Genomic DNA, 18,883 nt, shown 5'->3' with positions numbered 1-18,883 from the left:
AGTGAAAAGGTTTCGGAGTTCTGAGTAACTGTACTATACGGCCTGGCCATTGACCCTGCTGTTGATTGCTATGCATCGTGATGGTTGAAGCCTAGACAATGCTTATGATCTTGATCGAATAGTGAGCCAGTCGACGTAGTTGTTAGTTTTACCTGTATGAGTCGGCGGACAAACCGGTAACTTGACGGAAGACAAGAAGCTCTCGGGTTCACAACATGACCTGTTCTACGGAATCCGATCAAATTCCGCCATCGACAGATTCTCGTTCCCGGATAACTAATACAGCCCCTGGCTGTGAACTTCTCATTTTCCCAAATAGGAAAATAAGCAACCAAGCTAAAGGTGGATCATTGCAACCTTAATATGAACCTCACGGCTCGTCCGTTCGTTCAGACACCTCAGAAAAGAATACCAAAAGCCCATAAGCTCATACAAGATCTTCAATCTTTCATTACCGTGTGAGTCACGGTGCAACGATCCATGCATTTCATGAAACACTTGTACATTGGCATTCGGATAGATTGCGGACTTTATCTCAAGTCCGAGTCGGATCATCGCTGAGAAGCGCCACGGACGTGAGGGGGGGTTCACGCTGAGGGGGGGGAAATATGCAGTTGGACCGTGAACCAGGGATTTGTAAGAAATAAGTATATAAGAGCTGAAAACTCCTCGTGTCATTCATCAACTCATACCATCAAAAACAATACTTACTCTCAAGAAAAAGTCAGTCACGTTCATCATGCCTTTCAGCCACGTTGCCCTCTCCGTCGGCGAACACTACGCCGAGATGCGCGACTTCTACAAAGCCGTCCTCGCTCCTCTTGGCTATGAACTCAAGTTTGAAGGCACAGGTGCCAAGGGAGCTCAGTACTGCAGTTTCGGCGTCAAGAACGGTAGTCCGGACTTTTGGCTTGGTGGCGGTGGCCCTGCGTTGAAGAAATATGACGGCAATCTTGAGAACAGAACTGCGCCGGTTCATGTCGCTTTTGATGGTGACAATCAGAAGCATGTCGACGAGTGGTATGATGTGGCCATGTAAGTCAATTGTCAATTTAAAGATGCGATCAGGATGCTAATTGGGTTGGTGTAGTAAAGCTGGAGCTGTCGATAATGGAAAGCCTGGGCTGAGGGAGTATAGACCTGGATACTATGCGGCGTTTGTTCTTGATCCTGTTGGGAACAACATTGAGGTTCTTCACCTGTCTTAAGCGGTGTATTGGATGTGAAAAGGTCGGCGTTGGTGTGTGGGATGAAGAATTGAATGAAGTGAAGCCAGTGAACGACTTGATAGTATTGTTATAAAAGTGTTGTCTTCATCAATTTCCCTATCATAGTCCTTTCTTGGTTACAGTGCCTAGGATTTAAATCGCTGAACCTGCGGGTTCTCCTGTGTCTCAGGAATGCCATCCCTTATCAACCACCAACCGATCACCTCAAGCGGATAATGCCCTGCACTTTCTCGCTCAGGATCCTCCTCAATACCCTTTTCAATATCCTTCTTGACCTCTCCCCAAGTTACCATGAGCGGGGTCGTATCTCTGTTCCCATGCGACGCATTGAACAGAAACTCACTCAGCATCGCCGCCCGGTCATTTCCCCGATTCCGCGTTGTCTCCCACGGGATCTTGACCCTCTCTGGGAGCGGTAGAAGCACAGCCGTGTAGCTCTGCGCCTGAAATGGTTCACGTCCCCAGACCATACCGCCCTTATGTCGCAGCTCAGGGAGAATATAGTTCAGAGTGCGCATGCTCGGCATGAAATCATACAGCGACTCTATAGAAGATCTCCAGTATTCCGCCATTGTCTCACCGGCAGCTGGGCGGGGAACATCTCGAAAGAAAGCGCGCCATTCAATACCGACGTTGAGGACTTTGTCATAGCCATGAATTGTGACTATTGAATTGTGTGGTTTGGCTTTCAGGGTGACACGCTGGTTCCGGTCAAAGTAGAGGATGTCTGTTTCTGGCCTGAACCAGACGCCTGGGTTGTCTCCGTGAGGTGAGAGGAAGAAGCCCTCACGCTGTGCAACAGCACGAGATTCCCGACATATTCGTAGAGCTACCGGAGGCGCATAATGGATGTGGAAGCGGAAGAACAGTTGATCGACTGTAGGGCTAGTAGAGGGCTCTTGGGTTGAGGTCTTCTTTATGTGAAATAGACGACAGTCGGGGAGAGTGAACTTCCAGATGAGATCTCTCAGCTCAGGCGGTAGCCCTTCGAGTCGAAACTGACTTGAGGTCGAATCCTCGGTAGAAGCCATGTTGATTTGAATTGCACTTTGTGGGTAGAAAACGAAATACTGATGTCTCGGAATAGTTATTGTTGGTGAAAGGAGCATGTTTTATAAACGGCGTCAGGCACCCGAATTCGGTGATACGAGAATGCGAGTCTGCCTTAAGCTACCTCAACTAGTCCAATCGGCTTCGTCAGCATAATCGTCACCTCGACAGGCACCAAAATACCAGCACGACCCCTCAAATTAGGTTACACAATTAGTTCATATCATTATTCTATCTAATAAGTATCGGTCAAGGCTGGGCCTCGTAAATGTATAAAGTGCTGTTATGCTGATCAGGCAGTAGGTAGAGCCTCAGCTTACCATCCTTGACGCTAACATCCATTGGATTCTGCGTCGATCTCACCCCAAGCTTACTCTCAAGCTCAATTGGCACTTCAGCTAAAGGGACCATCGTTTTGACGTCAACGAGGGCAATGCCACCAAGGTTGTAACCGCCAATTGTCGCGACGCCTGAACACAACATGATACTCTTTCCGCTGTAGAAAGCACTGTGGCCCAGCCATTTGCAGTCTTGGTAGTCGATGAAATAACTTGGATTTCGTACGACTCTTTCGGGCTTCGGTGCTGCACCACATCCTGTTTTGGCGCTCTTCAGATCCCATGTCGCAGCGTCTCGTGCGCCCCAATTCAGGGCCGTAATAAGATTGTCGCGAGTGTCGTGGACGATGCCTCCGAGGTGATCTTTATAATTGAGGACACGCTCTGGTACCAAGGTTGCTGGGTCTGTTCGATATACATACGCAGTACTGTTAGGTCGGTACTGCGCAATGGTTCCCCAGATATACTGTCCATCATAGTCAATTCCTCCATTATGATACTCATCATCCCCTTCTTTCGTGATGGTCGCATCAGCAAGTAACTTTCCTTCACCGTTGTACACCATCAGATGAGCTAGTCCTGCACCAGCTGTTCGGTCTGTCCCATTGATGATCTTGCCGTACTTTTCAGTCGGCACGGTCCAATGCCCTGAACTGACCACGTAACGGTCATCGCCCAAGCGTACCATCCCCTCAGGCTCAAACATGTCGCCCTCAAAAGTGATGTTTGCGATACTTTTCCATACAGTTGTGCGACTCAGAGACTGAAAGGCGTGTATAATATCCGGCCCATCTGAAGCTGCATGAGCCCGAGGTAGTGGAGTCGGAGCCAGGGCATCATCCGTATAAAAGGTGACGTTCCTCGCCATAGCCAACGCTGGACACACCGCAATTGAACTCGTAAGCTTCATATCCGTCGATCCAAGATTAAAGAGAAAATGAATCTGAGGTGCAAGCATAGCAATCGTCAGAACCACAATGAGCGGAAGGATCAGTTTAAATGCGATGCTGGCACACCACGGCTTGCCCGGAAGGCGATCGCGATCAGGATCTGGGTCTCCATCTTCACGCATGCTCGACAAATGTGAGGAGAGATAATGATGATTTGATGCTGTCGAAGGTGCAGGAAATAAGGTACGGAGTAGAAACTCCTTAAATTAGACCAACCCGATAGCTCGGCGCCGTCACGTGGAGCTTCGCCGATCCTCCGCCGGCAGTTGGTGTCTTCGGGGCCCGGGCATTTAGCGAGGGGACGGTCCACCTCCATTTCCGGGGGACTAAACTTTAACTTGAGTGACCTAAAGCAGTCCCTACGAAGCCAGAAAACATCCATCTGACCTTAATCATAGGCACAAGATATCTGGTCTAAAAACACACTAAACTTAAGGAATTGACCTAAAGTTATCTACGATAGACGTCCCGAGTTTCACAGAAAAAGTAACCACCTAAAGATGTTCTTATTTTGTAATCTGCTCCGGGCCTTCCTTCACTATCAAAAACATCAACGTTAAACATCTGAGATTGAGCCTCCATGGCCAGTTTCTGCACTCCTGTGATCTCATGTCTTGGACCAGAAAACTCCACACGCAGAGAAGACGTCATCTAGGGCCATTATAAGCCACTTGAACTCCGAAAGCATGTAGAGGAAACGAACATGTTCAAAGAGAAAACAACGGGGGCCGTCACATGCAGCCCCAGGGATCTAACCAACATCTTCTGAATCTCGCGCCAATCATGTATGCAGCCAGCACGTGTTGGCCCGTTATGCCAGCCCGCGAGGCGTGTTTTGCAGTGGAAGATTGGTCGGTGCCGATGATGAAATGGCCGGCCCCCGGGTTGAAAGTGAGGCTATGGTTGGGCGGTGATAAGATCTTTGGACCGAACATCGCAGGGCTGATTCATGAGTTCCTACCCAGGCGGGTATTTAAACTACACTCAGTCGCGCGCGTTGCAATTTTCCAACGGAGTCAGTTCTTATTGCTTCGCTTGATATTATCTGCCGGAAGCAATAGCCGCTGTTGTGGTCTCGTCAGGCTCGATTCTTGTGTCGGCGTTTCGAATTGTGACTTTTGCTATCTTCAAGATGGGACTTTTCAACGACATTGACATTGAGCGAGACTTCCCAGACCATGGTAACACTTCTCTTTATTATCTCAGTCACTTGAAAAGAAGCTAACTTGATACCAGAGGTCAAGTCTATGGTGAAGCGTTCCGAGTGGGCAGTTCAACAACCTCAAGGCTTCGTCCATGACCAATGCCCAACCCAAGAACACAACACTATTGTTCCCTACAGTCCAACTTACTATGAAAACGAGCAAACTTCAGCCAACACTTCCTACAGCACTCCCAGGCCTCAGATCTAGTCTGGGAATCATGCACGTATTTATGGCTTTGATCCACACGTCAGTGGGCTGGCCGATTTACAAGCGGGATTGTCGTTGGATAGTAGTGGTTCCGAGGACGATAGGTCTGAGAATCGGAGTGAAGATGAACACGCGGCGGGCAAGTCACATCTCTTCTATCGTCATATCTTCAACATCAGCTAATTGATATCAGGAAAGGGGGAGGTAGTATGTTGTGGAAGATCTTGGAAGCAAGGAGCCAACTACAGGTCAGTTCATCTCCTCCCTTATTAAGACCCCAGGTTTTCTAACTTCTTCTTGTCAGGAAACATTACAATCGTAAACATAACCGTCGTCTAAATTGCGTCTTCCAAAACAACTGCGGCTATCTCGGGGCGGACAAGAAGGAACTTCATCGTCACTACTGGGTGTCTCACAAGGAATATGCTCGAGCAAACAAGATCCCTAATCCGAGTGGAACTTGCGAGGCTTGTGGGAAGTATTTTAGTCGGAAGGATCGTATCCCTCGTCATCTTTCACGGTCGCTTTCATGCCGTGTTAAGTTGGGGCTTAAGAAATAGTTGCAGCTTACTATGACATGGAGGAACGGTGCAGGGTGATGAGGGATACGGCCTCGGACTTTACTGGGGACATCACTGCGATTGCGGCTATGCTTCGTGTTTTTGTTGTTTTGTATTTTGTTTTGCTATACCATTCGCTTTGAGAACTCCCGGCGCCTTACATGTGCTTCTGCTTCATGACCAGCTCTAGATCAACTCCATCAACCTACACAAGACACTATTGCCAATTCCTGCGAGTTCCCTGAGTACAAATACATCAGTCACTGTGTTTACCAAACAATCCTTTCCCACTCCTTCTTCGCAAGATCTTCCTTCGACTCGGTGGCAGGCTTTGTAGGCGGAGGAAGCTCCTTCAGATACTCAACCAAAAGCTTCGGGTGGAGTGCGATACCCTTCAGCTTCTCCTCCCATTCTTCCTCAGGCGAGCTCTCAATGATCTCTCGAATCTTAGTCGAGCTAGGCGCATCTTGAGGTCGTTGGTCCAGATCACATGGTATGAATCGGATAGTCCCCCTGGGCCGGGTTCGGTTCTGGCGACAAATTGAGATCTTGTTATCAAACCGAGCTCGACCATCCTCCAGGTTTATCCAGGGCTCGCAACCTGCCAGTTGTCGGAGACTGTTGGGGTAGCGAAAGTCAACAGAGCGAGAAATGTCACTGGTAATAGCATCGCCGCAGTTCCAGCACTCAGGGTTATATCCACCACCCGCAGTGATGGCATCTGGACCAAAGATAAGAACAAATTTAAGATCTACCCCGTCCCTCTTCAACGCACTGACAAGCTTGGCACGGAATCCTGGCCAGCTGGCTTCAGAGTTATCATAGACCCAAGCCCAGTCAACAGGAATGCCGTCTCCACGCCAGAGGTTCTGTCGCTTCTCACGAGAAAGAACAATACCAGTCTCTCTCCTATCCATCTTCATCTTTAGTCTCTCATCATCAGTGGTAACGATGATAGCTGCGATGATGTTGAGGTCTGCTCCCGCATTATAGAAAACATGCTTGAGGAGATTAAGATGACCTTGGTGAGGGGGGTTGAAGGATCCAGGGAAGAGTAGTATTCGATTAACTCGGCCTCTGATAAGGGGAGGTTGTGTTGCTGTGCCATTGTTGAAGGGTCGAGCGGTAGTCTGCGATGAAGTCTTGTCAGCCACCTTGATGCGCTCGATGTAGTCAGCAAGACGGCCTGGAGCCATTGTTGTGTCTTGAGAGCTTGACTGGGGACTTGTGGAAGAGGAAGAACTCATGTTGAAGAGAATCAGTGTGAGATACCTTAGTATAGGGGTATAGTCGGCCGTTCAAACGAACGCGCTGGTAACAGGCTGTGATTCACAGATGTGGTCTGCACACAGAGGATGGAGCTTGACCGCTGACTTGGACAACTCTTCAGAAGAGCCACTGGCAATGAGCAAAATCTTTCGAACCAGAGGTTTGAGTCTTCTCACTGTCTCAACTAATTCGAGGTGATCTTGTTGATGGTAGTAATTTGTTTCGTGATGAAACTATGAGTGCTGGTGAGAAGTCGTGATAACTATCGTAAAAGCGATGTCGGCAGATGATTCGATGTATTGCTACTCAGTCTATTCGACAATTTATATACATGTTGGTGCGAGCTATTGCTGGCGGTAACTAAACCACAGTTTCAATACGTCCTCCCTCAACACACTGGTGTTCATACAGGAGGATTCTCATACACACTAGGATGATTTAGAGAACACTACGAGAATACAGGTAACAACCGGGTGTCGGTGTATACAATCTGGTATGTTAGATCCAAACAATCATTTGCTCCTATGAACAAGCACAGCATAATAAACGAAGATTACAAGTCGCGAGTGCTTGGCTTTTGAGTGTTGCGATGTTCTCTAGGGTAACCCATTGAGATCGCAGGACCATGATGTTGAACAGGGATGTTCACCGATCAAGCTAAATATAGAAGATCGAGCTATGACACATGATCAATGAATTTTGCATCTGAGATTGACGGGAACATTCATTTGTGCATCATCACAAATGAACAATGATTTATTTGTTCGTACGCGACCCAACAGAGCCAAACTGACAAGATGAGCAATTATTTTGTTTCCAATAGTCACAGAACGCTTCGGCTGATCAACAAACAACCAGGTCGCGAAACCCTTGTCAGCATCTGAATCAAGCACGGTCGGTCATGGTTCGTCAATCAGAATCAGAACGGGATAGCCGCAGGCACAGCTGCGTGGGATCGACACCGCACAAACACCACATATCTTCACGCAAGCAAGCGCACAGCATGAAAATATACGATAGAATTAAGAAAAGGGTCGGACAGATGCATGAGAACTGAGATTTCCGCTGGAAAGAAAAGAACTGAACTGGAAAGAAAAAGAAAGATTTATTTGCTGATCTTGTTCCTGAGTAAGAACCTTGCATGGGCGGAACAACGGATGATGATGCCGCGAATCGTAATCGTAAGGCGGTGAAAAAATGAAAACAAAAAGAAAGAAGAAGACAGAAAGAAAGGGTTTGCTCCGCTCATCATCTCGCTGAGGTGTGCCATAAATGGAAACAGGCCAGGGGTGATTGGATGCCGACATGCCAGCTCTCAACCAAAAGATATGGGGTAACGTCACTACAAGTCATGGCAAGACGAGAACAAGACCAGCCCGGGCTGTATGTATTTATGAGTATACCGTCTTACAGTGCAGTGACACCAACACTCGGTCATTAATCATCTGACGGCGGGCATCTCACCCGGTCAAAGTCAACACATTCGTGAGCTATCTCTCCACTATCGATTAATTACTTTGAGACCAGTCTCGGGAATGTGAGGATAAAACAGACGAGACGAACAAGACCAAACAGCGGAACACATGACCCCTGTCATGCTGCTATGGGAGGGTATTTCAGACGTCGTCTCATTCGTCAGATGGATGGATCACGGCAGACAAGGCTTGGGGCGAACTGGGACTAGTGCTAGTTTGAAAGCTTTTTGTTGGAGATTTTCATTCTCTGGCGTCATGGGCATGATGAGATGGTTTGATCATGAAGAGGACTCGAGAGTTGAGCTAGACTAGAGTTGCAAGCTGAGCTGAGCACTTGAAGGCGTTCTGATCGAGTGCCATGCTGAGGGGTAGAGTATGGAGCGGGATATTCCCTGAGCTTAAAATATACGTGAGACTCGAGTTTGCTTGTGATAATGAGAGAGAGCTCCAACCTCCAACCTCCAACTCCCAGCTCCCAGCTCCGAGTCAGCTGTCGCTGGGTTCAGTGTCGCATCACATCAAGCTCCCTGTCTGCCGTTTTACTGTACCTATGTACTCACTGTGCATAGGTACCTGGCCTTTCTGACAAACAGCTCTCCCCTTCCCCTCCCCCTCTTGACTGACTCTCAAGTATGTACGGATATGCACCCAGCCATCGGATTGAACCCGATTCAAGCACAAAAAGACCACCAACAGGGTCTTTTGCCCATCTTGTGTGTGCTGTGTGTGTCACTCGCCCATCCATGTCTCACTGTCCACTTAGCGCCCACCGCTTTCCCAAGGTGGCCCCCTCCCCCTGGCGCATTCTCTCCCCATGCCCCGATCCCTGTCCATCTTTTTCGGCGCGGGTCCTGGGCGTTCAAGCCCATGATGAGCTAGACACGGTATTTATACAGTACGGTATCATTGTGCAGACGAGGTGAGCGTGATGATATCTCTGGTTTTGCGACAGATAGTGAGATTATAGATAAGAGAATAATGAGGCCTGAGCTCAAACTTGTCATGATATCGACTTATAACCCTGCTATTGCCTCTCTGTTAGTCTCGATCTTAGTACAAAATCGGGTTCTTATTACACCCCAGCCGGGGCACAGCAGTGTAACAACAAAGTCGATCTATTGGGTGATGTGATTGTTTCTGATCACGCCTCTGTCCTGCTTTGAGCCAGCCAGCACAACACCTCAGTTTCAACTGTGTGTGGTTGACATGAAGAGTGGACTTTGCTGTCACCTCGTGGAGCCATCTATCTACCTTACGTTTGCTCCTCCAACAAGATAAATATCGATATTTCCAACATTTGCACCATTTTCTTGTGTCTCGTCGTCAGTATCACGCTGTTCTCGCATCTGGCACGTGCCGTCCCTTGCTTTTTGCGTCTTCGTGTGTGGTAACCGTATGTACATTCTTTTTGCTTACCGCTCGCGTTTTCCGTCGCATAATCACAGCCGTTTTGCTTTTTCGCTTCTGAACTTTGCGCGCGCGCTCTTGAAGCGATCTGATTCACTGGGGATACATCAGTTGCGCATTTTTACTTTTAATTTTACCTCACAACGTCTGTCTGTTTGTTTGTTTTTCACTCCCGCGCAAACTAAACCCGATTATCGCAGACACGGCTGACAACTCAAAACGTTGAATACAATTTGTTAACCTGACTAGGTAGCGTTAGTGGATTCGACTCGACCTGACCTCTCTCCACTGACTGACTGGCATTTTTTTTTCTTTGGAGATTTCCTGGGGTGGGAACAGGATTGGGTGGACTCAGGGCCAAAGAGGAAAAGCGCCTTGTTAAAGCGAAAGGGAATTTTGGAGCTAAAAAATTGGCGCCATGGATCCACGACATCCGCCCAAGCTTCCCTTTTCGCCGTCGCCATACGCTATTGTTTCTCCTTTCCCTCAAGTTCCAGTTCCAAATCCAGCTCCGTTTCCCGATTCTCCAACAACAACAAAACAACCATCACCAACACCAAGCGGCGTCATCACGATCCCTTCTGCAGGCAACGCCTCGGCCACCGCGACTGCGGCTGTATTCTATCCCATCGCCTCACCTCCGCATTCTTATCGAATCGCGGGCGCCGAATCTTATCATCCTCCTCCTCATGCTGAGAATTTGAGCCCCGACCAAAACCTTGCGTATGCCGCTCCTCACAGTCTGGCCCAACGACGACCCTCCGATACCTCCATTTACGCCCCAACGATCCGTCATACAAGCCACGAATCAAATCACGCGCGTCTCCAAAACTCTGCGGCCATCAACTCTCTTGGAACTCTCAATCGCGAAATGCCCCCTCCGACGTCGCCTCCACAACCGGGGGCGAAACCACCGCAAAATCAACCTCAACAGGCGCACAGCATGATGGGCTACGGGCCTCCTCCTCCACACCCTGGTCCTCCTGTTGCCGTCGGCCCCCCGATGTCTTTTCCTTCAGGTCGCGAACTTCCTGCCCTCGGCGCGCTGGCGAGGTCAGGGAGCAGTAACAGCTCCATGTCGATATCGTCAATGTTGGGTGGTCCGCCTCCAGCCATGCGCGAATCGCAACCTCCGCCATCGCATTATCCTCCTCATTCTGGGCCACCCGTCTCTGGCCCTGGCTTCGCGACTGCAGTGCATGCTTCACCGCGAATGCACTCTGCAACTTCCAAATACCCGCCATTTCGTCGACCTCATACTCCCGATCATCAGCGACCTTACGAGCCCAGGAACTCACCGCCTGGACACTACCCCACACCTGAAGTCCCGCGCTACAGCACACCGTCTGCCTATTCAAGACACCCCTCAGGCTCTGCAGATCATGCAAGAGAACCTGGCAGGTTACCACCCGGACCTCCTCCAAGGCCGAGCAGCCAGCCTAAGTATCCGGGAATGCCTCGACCGATGGAGATGGGACGGCCTCCAGGACCAGAAGAGGCATACGGACGACGAGATGAGATGGGTCGACCTCCGCCTGGCATGGAATACAACCCCGAAAGAGTTGGATTGCGACCTAACCCGTACGAGGACCGGTATAGGGCAGAACGCGAGCGAATGGGCGAGGTAGAGCAACGTGAACGCGAAAGAAGAGAGCGCGCATACTCTGGCAGCGATTCAGGAAGACACTCGATACACCCCGGCGACTATGGGCACCGCGAACCACCTCGGAATCCTTTGCCGTATGGCCGACCACCAGATCGTGACCCAAGGGACATCAGAGATCCCCGCGACCCTCGTGATCCCCAAAACCGCGATCCTAGAGACACTCGAGAACGGGACCCAAGAGATGCGCAATGGGGTCGTCCAGGCCCCGACCCTAGCTATCGAGCACCCATGGATCACCAGCGACATCCCGATTATCCCCCAGGCGCGCCTTATCCGCCTCATGGTCACTCTTATCAAGGGCCCCAGGGGCCCCCACCTGATCGATACGCGCCATCCTCACATCCGCCAGCTCAGAATATGCCACCTGGACCAGCACCATACGAGTCCCCAGATCGAGCGCGTATGACTTTAATCCCTACACAACAACCACAACACCCTCATCGACGGCCAGAGGAAGGGCCGCCACCACCAACAATTGCGTACAATGGAGCTCATGGCCCTGGGCCATATGACTCCCCACGACATAGGAATAGTGACGATGCCTCAGCCCCGAATGGACAGCGTAACTTGTTAGCCATCCAGGAGATGAACCGAAAGGGTAGAATCTCGCCACTTCCACAGGCTGTACAAGGCGCGCAACTACAGCAACCCGGACCAACTGGCGAGCCTGGGATCAAGAGCGAATTCGGTCGCATGTTTGCGGGTATTGGCAACGGAGTCATTGGTGTCTCAAGTCCCATCGCATCTACAGCCATGCCCTTCACGAATGCAAGTCTCGCTAAGCGCGAGGACTCGGAGAACATAACACCCGATTCAGGTACAGAGGCAGGAACCAAGACCACCAAAGGCAGAAGGAGAAAGCTGAAGGACGATGACGGAAAGGGCGATGATGACAGCTCAGGACGGGCGACTCCAGCAAACAGGGGGGCAAAGCGTCCCAAGACTCACCAGCATCACCATCATCATCAGTACGTTGGCTTGCCGTTTTCTCTTGATTTCGCTGACCGTAATAGTCATCCGCATCACCACCATCATCATCCAGCCGACTCTGCGCCATTAACTGGTACCGCGCCTTTCAAGAACTTCAAGACTGGTGCTCCTCCTGGCGACAAAGGCCTACCTGTTCCTCATCACCATCACCCTCCTCGACCTGTGCACACACACCAGCACCAGCCAGCGAAACAAGCCACGATGAACTCGACCCCGGTCATTCCCCCGAAATCGAAAACAATTATCTCCTCAAAGGCTGTGTTGGAATCTGTCGCAGACCGACCCAGGCACCATCTTGGAGATTTCATCTACGATCCGGGACTGAAACCAGGGCGATTAGTGCCAAGTACCTCTACACATCGAGCTTTTGCTTCCAACCCGAAACCATTGCCATGGGATATGATTAAGAACAAGGAGAATTGTATCCTGACAGTCAAGGTTGCAAGGATTCATCTCTCTTCCATTGCAAGAGAAGAGATAACTTCACGAGGATATCTATGGGGTACTGACGTTTATACCGACGATTCTGATGTTGTTGCGGCGTGCATCCACAGTGGTTGGATCAAGGGAGAATGGGCCGAGGACGTTGACAACGCGGTCTTGGACATTGATCAAGGAGTCACCGATAAGCGACGTAAGAAGCCAGCGAACTCGACCGTCGACCTCGAATCCGAAGACCTTATCACGGCCCCTCCCCCCAGCGGCCCCATGCCGATTCCCGCGCATCGGGACCTGCACGTCAAAGTTCTGATCCTTCCTCGATTGGTCAAATACTATTCTTCTACGCGACATGGGATCTCTAGCCGAGAATTTGGTGGAGACTACGGCCATCGCCACTCGGTGCACGATGGCATCAGTTATATGATCAAGGGTGTACGATGGGTTGAGAACGGTGCACAACCACAGGCTCGACTTCGGGGCAAAGCTCGACGTGAGCGCATGCGTAAAGCTATGCGAGAAGTGAAAGGAAATTTTGGCAATATCAACGGCATTGATCTCGACAAAGATAAAGAGGGACAACTAAGAGGAGGAATATCTGCCACATGGAGAAAAAAGGAGCCCGAGTCATCCGCATCGAAGAATAATGAAACCGTGGCAGAAGGCGACAAGGGGAATGAGTCATCTGCAAACGACGAAGACAAAGAAAAGAGCGAGGAAAAGGCCCAGGACGTGGACATGGATGATGCCGCCGAAACTCCAGCCACAGAGGAGAAGACGGATCAATGACCTGGTCGTCACGATTTGTCACATGTTGATTAAAGGCGTTGGTGTCATTGCATTGCAGGGCAGAGAAACCAAAGTCTTGTAGCATTAGAATACCCCTCTTATGATAATAACAAGTTTAATCAGAAGGCGATGGCCTTTGAGTCTAAGTCGCCTCGTCTAGTTTTGATACAATTTTGTACAGTTGCCGCCACATGGTGAACCCAGTTCCCCTTTTGCAGGCACAGCTTTCGATGGCCTTTAGAAATCCGTAACTCGTCCATTGTAAGACCAGTCGCCCTCTCCGCCCCATCTCAGGGGCTCATTCTTTGGGCCTCCAACCTCTCCGGTCTTGGGATTCGTATCACCCTCAAACTCAGGCGGCGCACCACGGAACAAGCCAACATTCACATCATCCGTCTTTTCGGGCGTGGTTGTGTGACGGACCTGCGACGTAGCAGGCGTAGTGGCAGCGGATGATGCTTCTTCGGGCTGGAAGGCAGATGACACGGAGGCTGCGCGCTGGAGACGCTCGAATTCGGCTTGTTGGTCGGCGGGGAGTTTTGGTGGTGAGGGGCGGGTCTGGAAGGTTGAGGAGAGGCGAGTTGTGCGGAGGGGGGTTAGGAGAATGCGTCGGGGGAGAAGGCGTGACATTGTTGCTTGTGTTTGTGAGTGAAGTGGTTTGTTTGGTGGGATTGAGTTGGTATGGCTTGGTTTCTGAGGTTGCGATGGCGAATTGATAGAGGAAGTGACGCAGATGGGATCGGGGAAGAGACGGGCCGAGGTTTGATTGACATGATTGATCGGCCATAAAGTGGAGAATGATCGAATGGAGAGGTACGTATCTTTGGAGTGGTGATGGCTTCATTTATGATTTAGAGTTGCTTGGACTGAACGTCCCCAACCGCTCATATGATGTGAACGGTTTAATGCACGTACTTCTAGAGACTTAGAACTCTGTTTCCATGGTAGAGCAATATTAATTGGCTCCCCCCTGAATCGACAGACATCACGAGAACTTCGCCATCAACAGATACAGATTCGCCTCTTCTCCTTGCGACCTTGATAGACTTTACACTGCTACAGTCACGGGTTTCGAAAGAGGCTCCCACCAAGTCAATAACCGCCTTGACCTCTGTCACATCGTCTCATGATGTTGGCCATTTCGGTCGCCCGATCGGGTGGCTTCAATGGCACGTGGGATTAAGGCTGTTCCTGGAGCCTCAAGACAAGGGGTTCTGCAAACAAAGAAACAGCCGAGACGCTAAGATACTACGGAGTATCGACGGTAACAATATGTAGGTGTGGCGTTATTAGCCCCACGTCTGATGAGCTCGGTCTAGGATATCGAAGTGATGTGATATCTTTGATTGTTGTCTCGTGGGAACCGTAGCAAGATCATTACCTGAGAAGTTGACTGATTTCATAGAGATGCTTATTCTTGGAGGCGCTGGTTAATATGCCTTGTTGTGGTGGTGATGAAATGGCTTCACTCAAACCAGGCGGGGATGAAGTCATGATATACGAGCCACAATGACCCAGGAAAGCCTTGAATACCCGTCGATTCCGTTTAAATAACCTTCTTGTTAGCTCCTAAACCGCCAAGTCTCTTGAATTGTATCATCCTTCTTTAGCATCGCCTCAACACACGTCTCTCACCAACCTCGTGCTCCATCCTATTCCTATCATTGGCTCATCAACATGACCCCCAAACCACGACAACATCTTTAACAAGTCTCGCTCGGTCCTCAATTCGATCAATTCCACCCCCTGCATCGCCCCGTTTCTTCACCAGACAAAGCCAAGATCGTATTTGACGTCTCGCCTATCGAATCATAGCTTCGCAAGGACGCACACTTCTTGCGGGAGGGCGGATAGTTTAACCGTTCCTTTGGGTGTTTAAAGGGAGCTTGGGACCCACGATCATCCGTCGACTGCAGCTTGTGTATGCTTTGACCAGTGCTTATCGACCTTTTGTTGATGGTTCTCTTGCTTGATCATGGATTGAGAATATCGCTGTCGTGGAGACAGCAGCTAAACTCTTGATACTCTATTATTGTTGTTAACCTGAATGAGATGGCGGTGCTTCATCAGTATGATTACATCTTTGCTCTTACTGTTATCTTTGCCTGCCTCGATGCTTGGAACATTGGTTAGTCCTTCAAGTATCTTGCTGTATTATGCTGACATTGTAGGCGCCAATGATGTCGCCAATTCGTTTGGCACATCGGTCTCTTCGAGATCGCTGACCATGAAGCAAGCAATGCTCGTAGCAGCAGTTTGCGAGTTCAGTGGCAGTGTATCAGTCGGGTCTCGAGTAGCGGATACCATCCGAACAAAGATCGTCGACCCTCATCACTACGACAGTTCACCTGGCGTCCTACTGCTTGTCATGATGTGCACTATCATGTCATCTTCGCTCTTCCTCACATTTGCGACTCGGCAAGGATTACCCGTCTCGACGACACATTCACTTATCGGAGGACTCGTTGGAGCAGCTACGGCGTCGATAGGTATCACGAAGATCAATTGGGGATGGCATGGCGTGTCGCAGATCTTTGCGGCGTGGATCATTGCGCCGTTGATCGCGGGCTGTATGGGATTTATGCTGTTCATGTTCACCAAGAAGTTCATCTTGACGAAACAAACAGCTGTTAGGAGGGCATTCTACTCCATCCCGTTCTATACCTACTTGACAGTAGGTGCACTCACGATGCTTCTCGTCTGGAAAGGGATTCATACTATCAACTTATCTACTCGAGATATCGTCATCTCGGTCTTTGCTACAGCTACCGGAATGACTCTCCTCCAGATCTTTTTTCTGCTCCCCTTTCTATGGACGAGAATCATGCACGAGGATTGGACTCTCAAATGGTACCATGTCTTTCAAGGACCGCTTCTCCTCTGGCGATCACCACCTCCGCCGACTCCAGCTGGATTCACCAAGCCTCGCATCAGAGACTACTACCAGGGACATCTCACACAGGAGGAACTCAACCATCTACGTACCTCCGAGACTCTCCTTCAATCGATTCAGACGCCAGACGGCCAGTTACCCGACCTGGATCGCGACGATGAATGGATTCTCCCACCGCCAGCTCAGACACCCCCCAAAACACCGCCAGGCCGCTTCGAGCCTCGTGCTTCGTCAGAATTTATACCTCCACGACCCGACGGCCCATGGAGCAGTCCAAAAGTAATGGCATGGAAAGTGAACCGGGTACTACTCCGCGGACTGGAGAAGGACGTCGTGGCCATGCAGAAGCGAAACAACATCCTCAACTGGGACTTGGAAGACATGCACGCTCGATCAGCGCACTACGACAACCGTGCAGAGTACATGTATTCCGCTCTCCAGATCCTCACCGCCGCAACAGCATCTTTCGTCCACGGCGCAAACGACGTCAGCAACGCAGTCGCCCCGTTCACAACAGCATACCAAGTGTGGTCCAGCGGAGAAATCCCCGAATTCGTCGCCATACCGATCTGGATCCTCGTGGTAGGCGGTGCATGCATCGTGGTAGGACTATTGACCTACGGCTACCACGTCATGCGGACGCTAGGCAATCGTTTGACACTCATATCGCCAAGTCGCGGTTTCTGCATGGAACTTGCGAGTGCAATCACTGTGCTCATGGCGACGAGGCTGTCTTTACCCGTGTCTACTACGCAGTGCATTACGGGCGCTACGGTGGGCGTTGGGCTGGCCAATGGGGATTGGAGATGTATCAATCCGAAGCTTGTGCTTTGGATTTACATGGGTTGGTTAATTACGTTGCCTGTGACGGGAGTCATTTCGGGCTGTTTGATGGCATTGATCATCAATGCGCCGAGGTGGGACGGGTGATTACATCGAAGTGTTTGTATTTCTGGGCTTAGCGATGATACCTATTCTATATGCTTGTTTGCGCTTATGATAAAATGACTATACTTAGAAGTATATACTAGAAACCTTGATTGCTTGAGACTCAATTAACTCATGTCAGAAGAGACCAATGCAGCTCGCCCGTGATTGCTTCATGATTGTTTGTTCACAACCGTGCTACGGCTAGCTTCCTGAAGCAAGCATCGTGCATGGCACCTATTCCGCTCCAACATCTCTTCAAGTTGATCCCACAACTTGCAAACATCAGACTCGTCAAGTTCTGGATCACTATCACCCACAGCGTCCCACTCCTCCACGGGTGCAATGTCGTGCTTCGCCAATCCAACCACGAATCTCCTCATTTTGACATCCGACCCATCTGAATGATCAGAAAAGGGGTCTCCAATGCGTTTATGCACCGGAAGTACTGTGGTCGTAAATTCAAGTAGTTGTTTGGGCTGTGTGTTGAGGAAGAGGTTGATGATATTGATCCAGATTTGCTTGGCTGGGGCTATACAGTGCCGCAGACTAATCTTCTCGAGTGTCCCTGCATGTTTGGAAAGAAAGACAACGAGCTGGCTAGATACCTGAGAGTACTCCAGCTCTAATTTTGTCAGACACGGTAGATTGATAGACGGAAATGCCCAGTTTATGGGTTCTATGAGTTGCTCATTTCCCATGACTGCATTCGCCTTCCCAGTGAGTCGCAAGACCTGAACATTATGCAGATTCTTCAGAAACATCTCTGGGAAGAGGGTTATGAATGCCTGGTGTGCTGAAGTCATCTTTCCATAAATGTAGCTCCCGCCATGTCCCATGTGCCCGACACCAGCAAGTATCACCTCGAACGAGGTTAGGCTTCTGAGAAGATCCTTCCATGTTTCTGACTCGCATGCACGATATGTTTCTCGTCCAGTTGGCGGAAGACTATCGATCTCGAGCTGAGAAAAAGAGCCGGCACTTTTGCTCAGCGCCAAAAGACTCTCTTCGATAAGAACTCTCCAAGGCTCTGTATCGTGTTTTCCGTGCCATAGATGAAATTCCCAACGGTTCAGACACTGTGGTGACAGAGCCCATTCTGATAACTCCCAGTCACTCAAGTCGAACTGAAATTTGTCCAAAGAAGGGAAAGAGTTGAGAGATTGCAGCGCTGTTCGAGTTTCTTCACTGAGTTTGATCTCAGGCTTGTGCCTCCTGTCTCGAGCAGGCCAAGGATGATGAGGTCTGTATCGAATTTCACGAACGATATCCCTTCGAGGTCCGGATGCGAGAGCCAACAAAGCACTTCCTGAATGTGAAGTTTCGTTCAAGTCAATGGTTGAGTAGACTTGATGCTCAAATGTTGACATTAGACGATGAGATACGGCGCAAAGTTTTCGCAGATCTCCATGATCGACGTGGTTAGAGATTTCGAGAAGAATCTCGGGCGCAACTCGATTGAGTGTCATTTTGACAGTGTGATTTAATGA

At 49.8% G+C, this 18,883-nt stretch overlaps 9 protein-coding genes across 10 annotated transcripts; 4 read left to right on the top strand and 5 right to left on the bottom strand.

Annotated features, from left to right (window-relative positions):
- Positions 1–412: 412 nt before the first annotated feature.
- FVEG_03125 (hypothetical protein) lies at positions 413–1,337 on the top strand. Its single transcript, XM_018890719.1, has 2 exons — positions 413–1,035; positions 1,091–1,337. Exons 1-2 carry the CDS (start codon positions 740–742, stop codon positions 1,206–1,208), a joined length of 414 nt encoding a protein of 137 aa, XP_018747086.1. The 5' UTR covers positions 413–739; the 3' UTR covers positions 1,209–1,337.
- FVEG_03126 (hypothetical protein) lies at positions 1,310–2,260 on the bottom strand (the record flags this gene model as incomplete). Its single annotated transcript, XM_018890720.1, has 1 exon — positions 1,310–2,260. The coding sequence occupies one exon, from the start codon at positions 2,258–2,260 to the stop codon at positions 1,355–1,357; it is 906 nt and encodes a 301-aa protein (XP_018747087.1). The 3' UTR covers positions 1,310–1,354.
- Positions 2,261–2,479: 219 nt separating this feature from the next.
- FVEG_03127 (hypothetical protein) lies at positions 2,480–3,740 on the bottom strand. The gene has a single exon (XM_018890721.1). It carries the CDS (start codon positions 3,687–3,689, stop codon positions 2,529–2,531), a length of 1,161 nt encoding a protein of 386 aa, XP_018747088.1. The 5' UTR covers positions 3,690–3,740; the 3' UTR covers positions 2,480–2,528.
- Positions 3,741–4,699: 959 nt separating this feature from the next.
- FVEG_03128 (hypothetical protein) lies at positions 4,700–4,979 on the top strand (the record flags this gene model as incomplete). Its single annotated transcript, XM_018890722.1, has 2 exons — positions 4,700–4,748; positions 4,804–4,979. The coding sequence occupies 2 exons, from the start codon at positions 4,700–4,702 to the stop codon at positions 4,977–4,979; spliced, it is 225 nt and encodes a 74-aa protein (XP_018747089.1).
- Positions 4,980–5,808: 829 nt separating this feature from the next.
- Positions 5,809–6,514, bottom strand: FVEG_03129 (hypothetical protein; the record flags this gene model as incomplete). The annotated part of the gene is made up of 1 exon (XM_018890723.1): positions 5,809–6,514. Exon 1 carries the CDS (start codon positions 6,460–6,462, stop codon positions 5,809–5,811), a length of 654 nt encoding a protein of 217 aa, XP_018747090.1. The 5' UTR covers positions 6,463–6,514.
- A 2,452-nt stretch (positions 6,515–8,966) lies between these two features.
- FVEG_15193 (hypothetical protein) lies at positions 8,967–13,819 on the top strand. Of its 2 annotated transcripts, XM_018904317.1 has the most exons (3): positions 8,967–9,676; positions 9,940–12,324; positions 12,370–13,819. In XM_018904317.1, exons 2-3 carry the CDS (start codon positions 10,109–10,111, stop codon positions 13,571–13,573), a joined length of 3,420 nt encoding a protein of 1,139 aa, XP_018747092.1. In that variant the 5' UTR covers positions 8,967–9,676; positions 9,940–10,108; the 3' UTR covers positions 13,574–13,819. The 2 variants fall into 2 exon arrangements, with proteins under 2 accessions (XP_018747092.1, XP_018747091.1); XM_018904316.1 differs by having other exon boundaries at positions 8,967–12,324.
- FVEG_03133 (hypothetical protein) lies at positions 13,593–14,481 on the bottom strand. The gene has a single exon (XM_018890724.1). The coding sequence runs from the start codon at positions 14,415–14,417 to the stop codon at positions 13,962–13,964; it is 456 nt and encodes a 151-aa protein (XP_018747093.1). The 5' UTR covers positions 14,418–14,481; the 3' UTR covers positions 13,593–13,961.
- Positions 14,482–14,890: 409 nt separating this feature from the next.
- FVEG_03134 (PiT family inorganic phosphate transporter) lies at positions 14,891–17,545 on the top strand. The gene is made up of 2 exons (XM_018890725.1): positions 14,891–15,701; positions 15,745–17,545. The coding sequence occupies exons 1-2, from the start codon at positions 15,626–15,628 to the stop codon at positions 17,394–17,396; spliced, it is 1,728 nt and encodes a 575-aa protein (XP_018747094.1). The 5' UTR covers positions 14,891–15,625; the 3' UTR covers positions 17,397–17,545.
- A 21-nt stretch (positions 17,546–17,566) lies between these two features.
- FVEG_15194 (hypothetical protein) lies at positions 17,567–18,862 on the bottom strand (the record flags this gene model as incomplete). The annotated part of the gene is made up of 1 exon (XM_018904318.1): positions 17,567–18,862. The coding sequence occupies one exon, from the start codon at positions 18,860–18,862 to the stop codon at positions 17,567–17,569; it is 1,296 nt and encodes a 431-aa protein (XP_018747095.1).
- Between the last annotated feature and the right edge of the window lie 21 nt (positions 18,863–18,883).

The sequence above is a fragment of the Fusarium verticillioides genome, chromosome 5, assembly GCF_000149555.1.
Source record: "Fusarium verticillioides 7600 chromosome 5, whole genome shotgun sequence".
Taxonomy (NCBI): domain Eukaryota; kingdom Fungi; phylum Ascomycota; class Sordariomycetes; order Hypocreales; family Nectriaceae; genus Fusarium; species Fusarium verticillioides.
The sequence above is the reverse complement of the archived record's forward strand: the minus strand, read 5'-3'. Positions and strand labels throughout refer to the sequence as shown.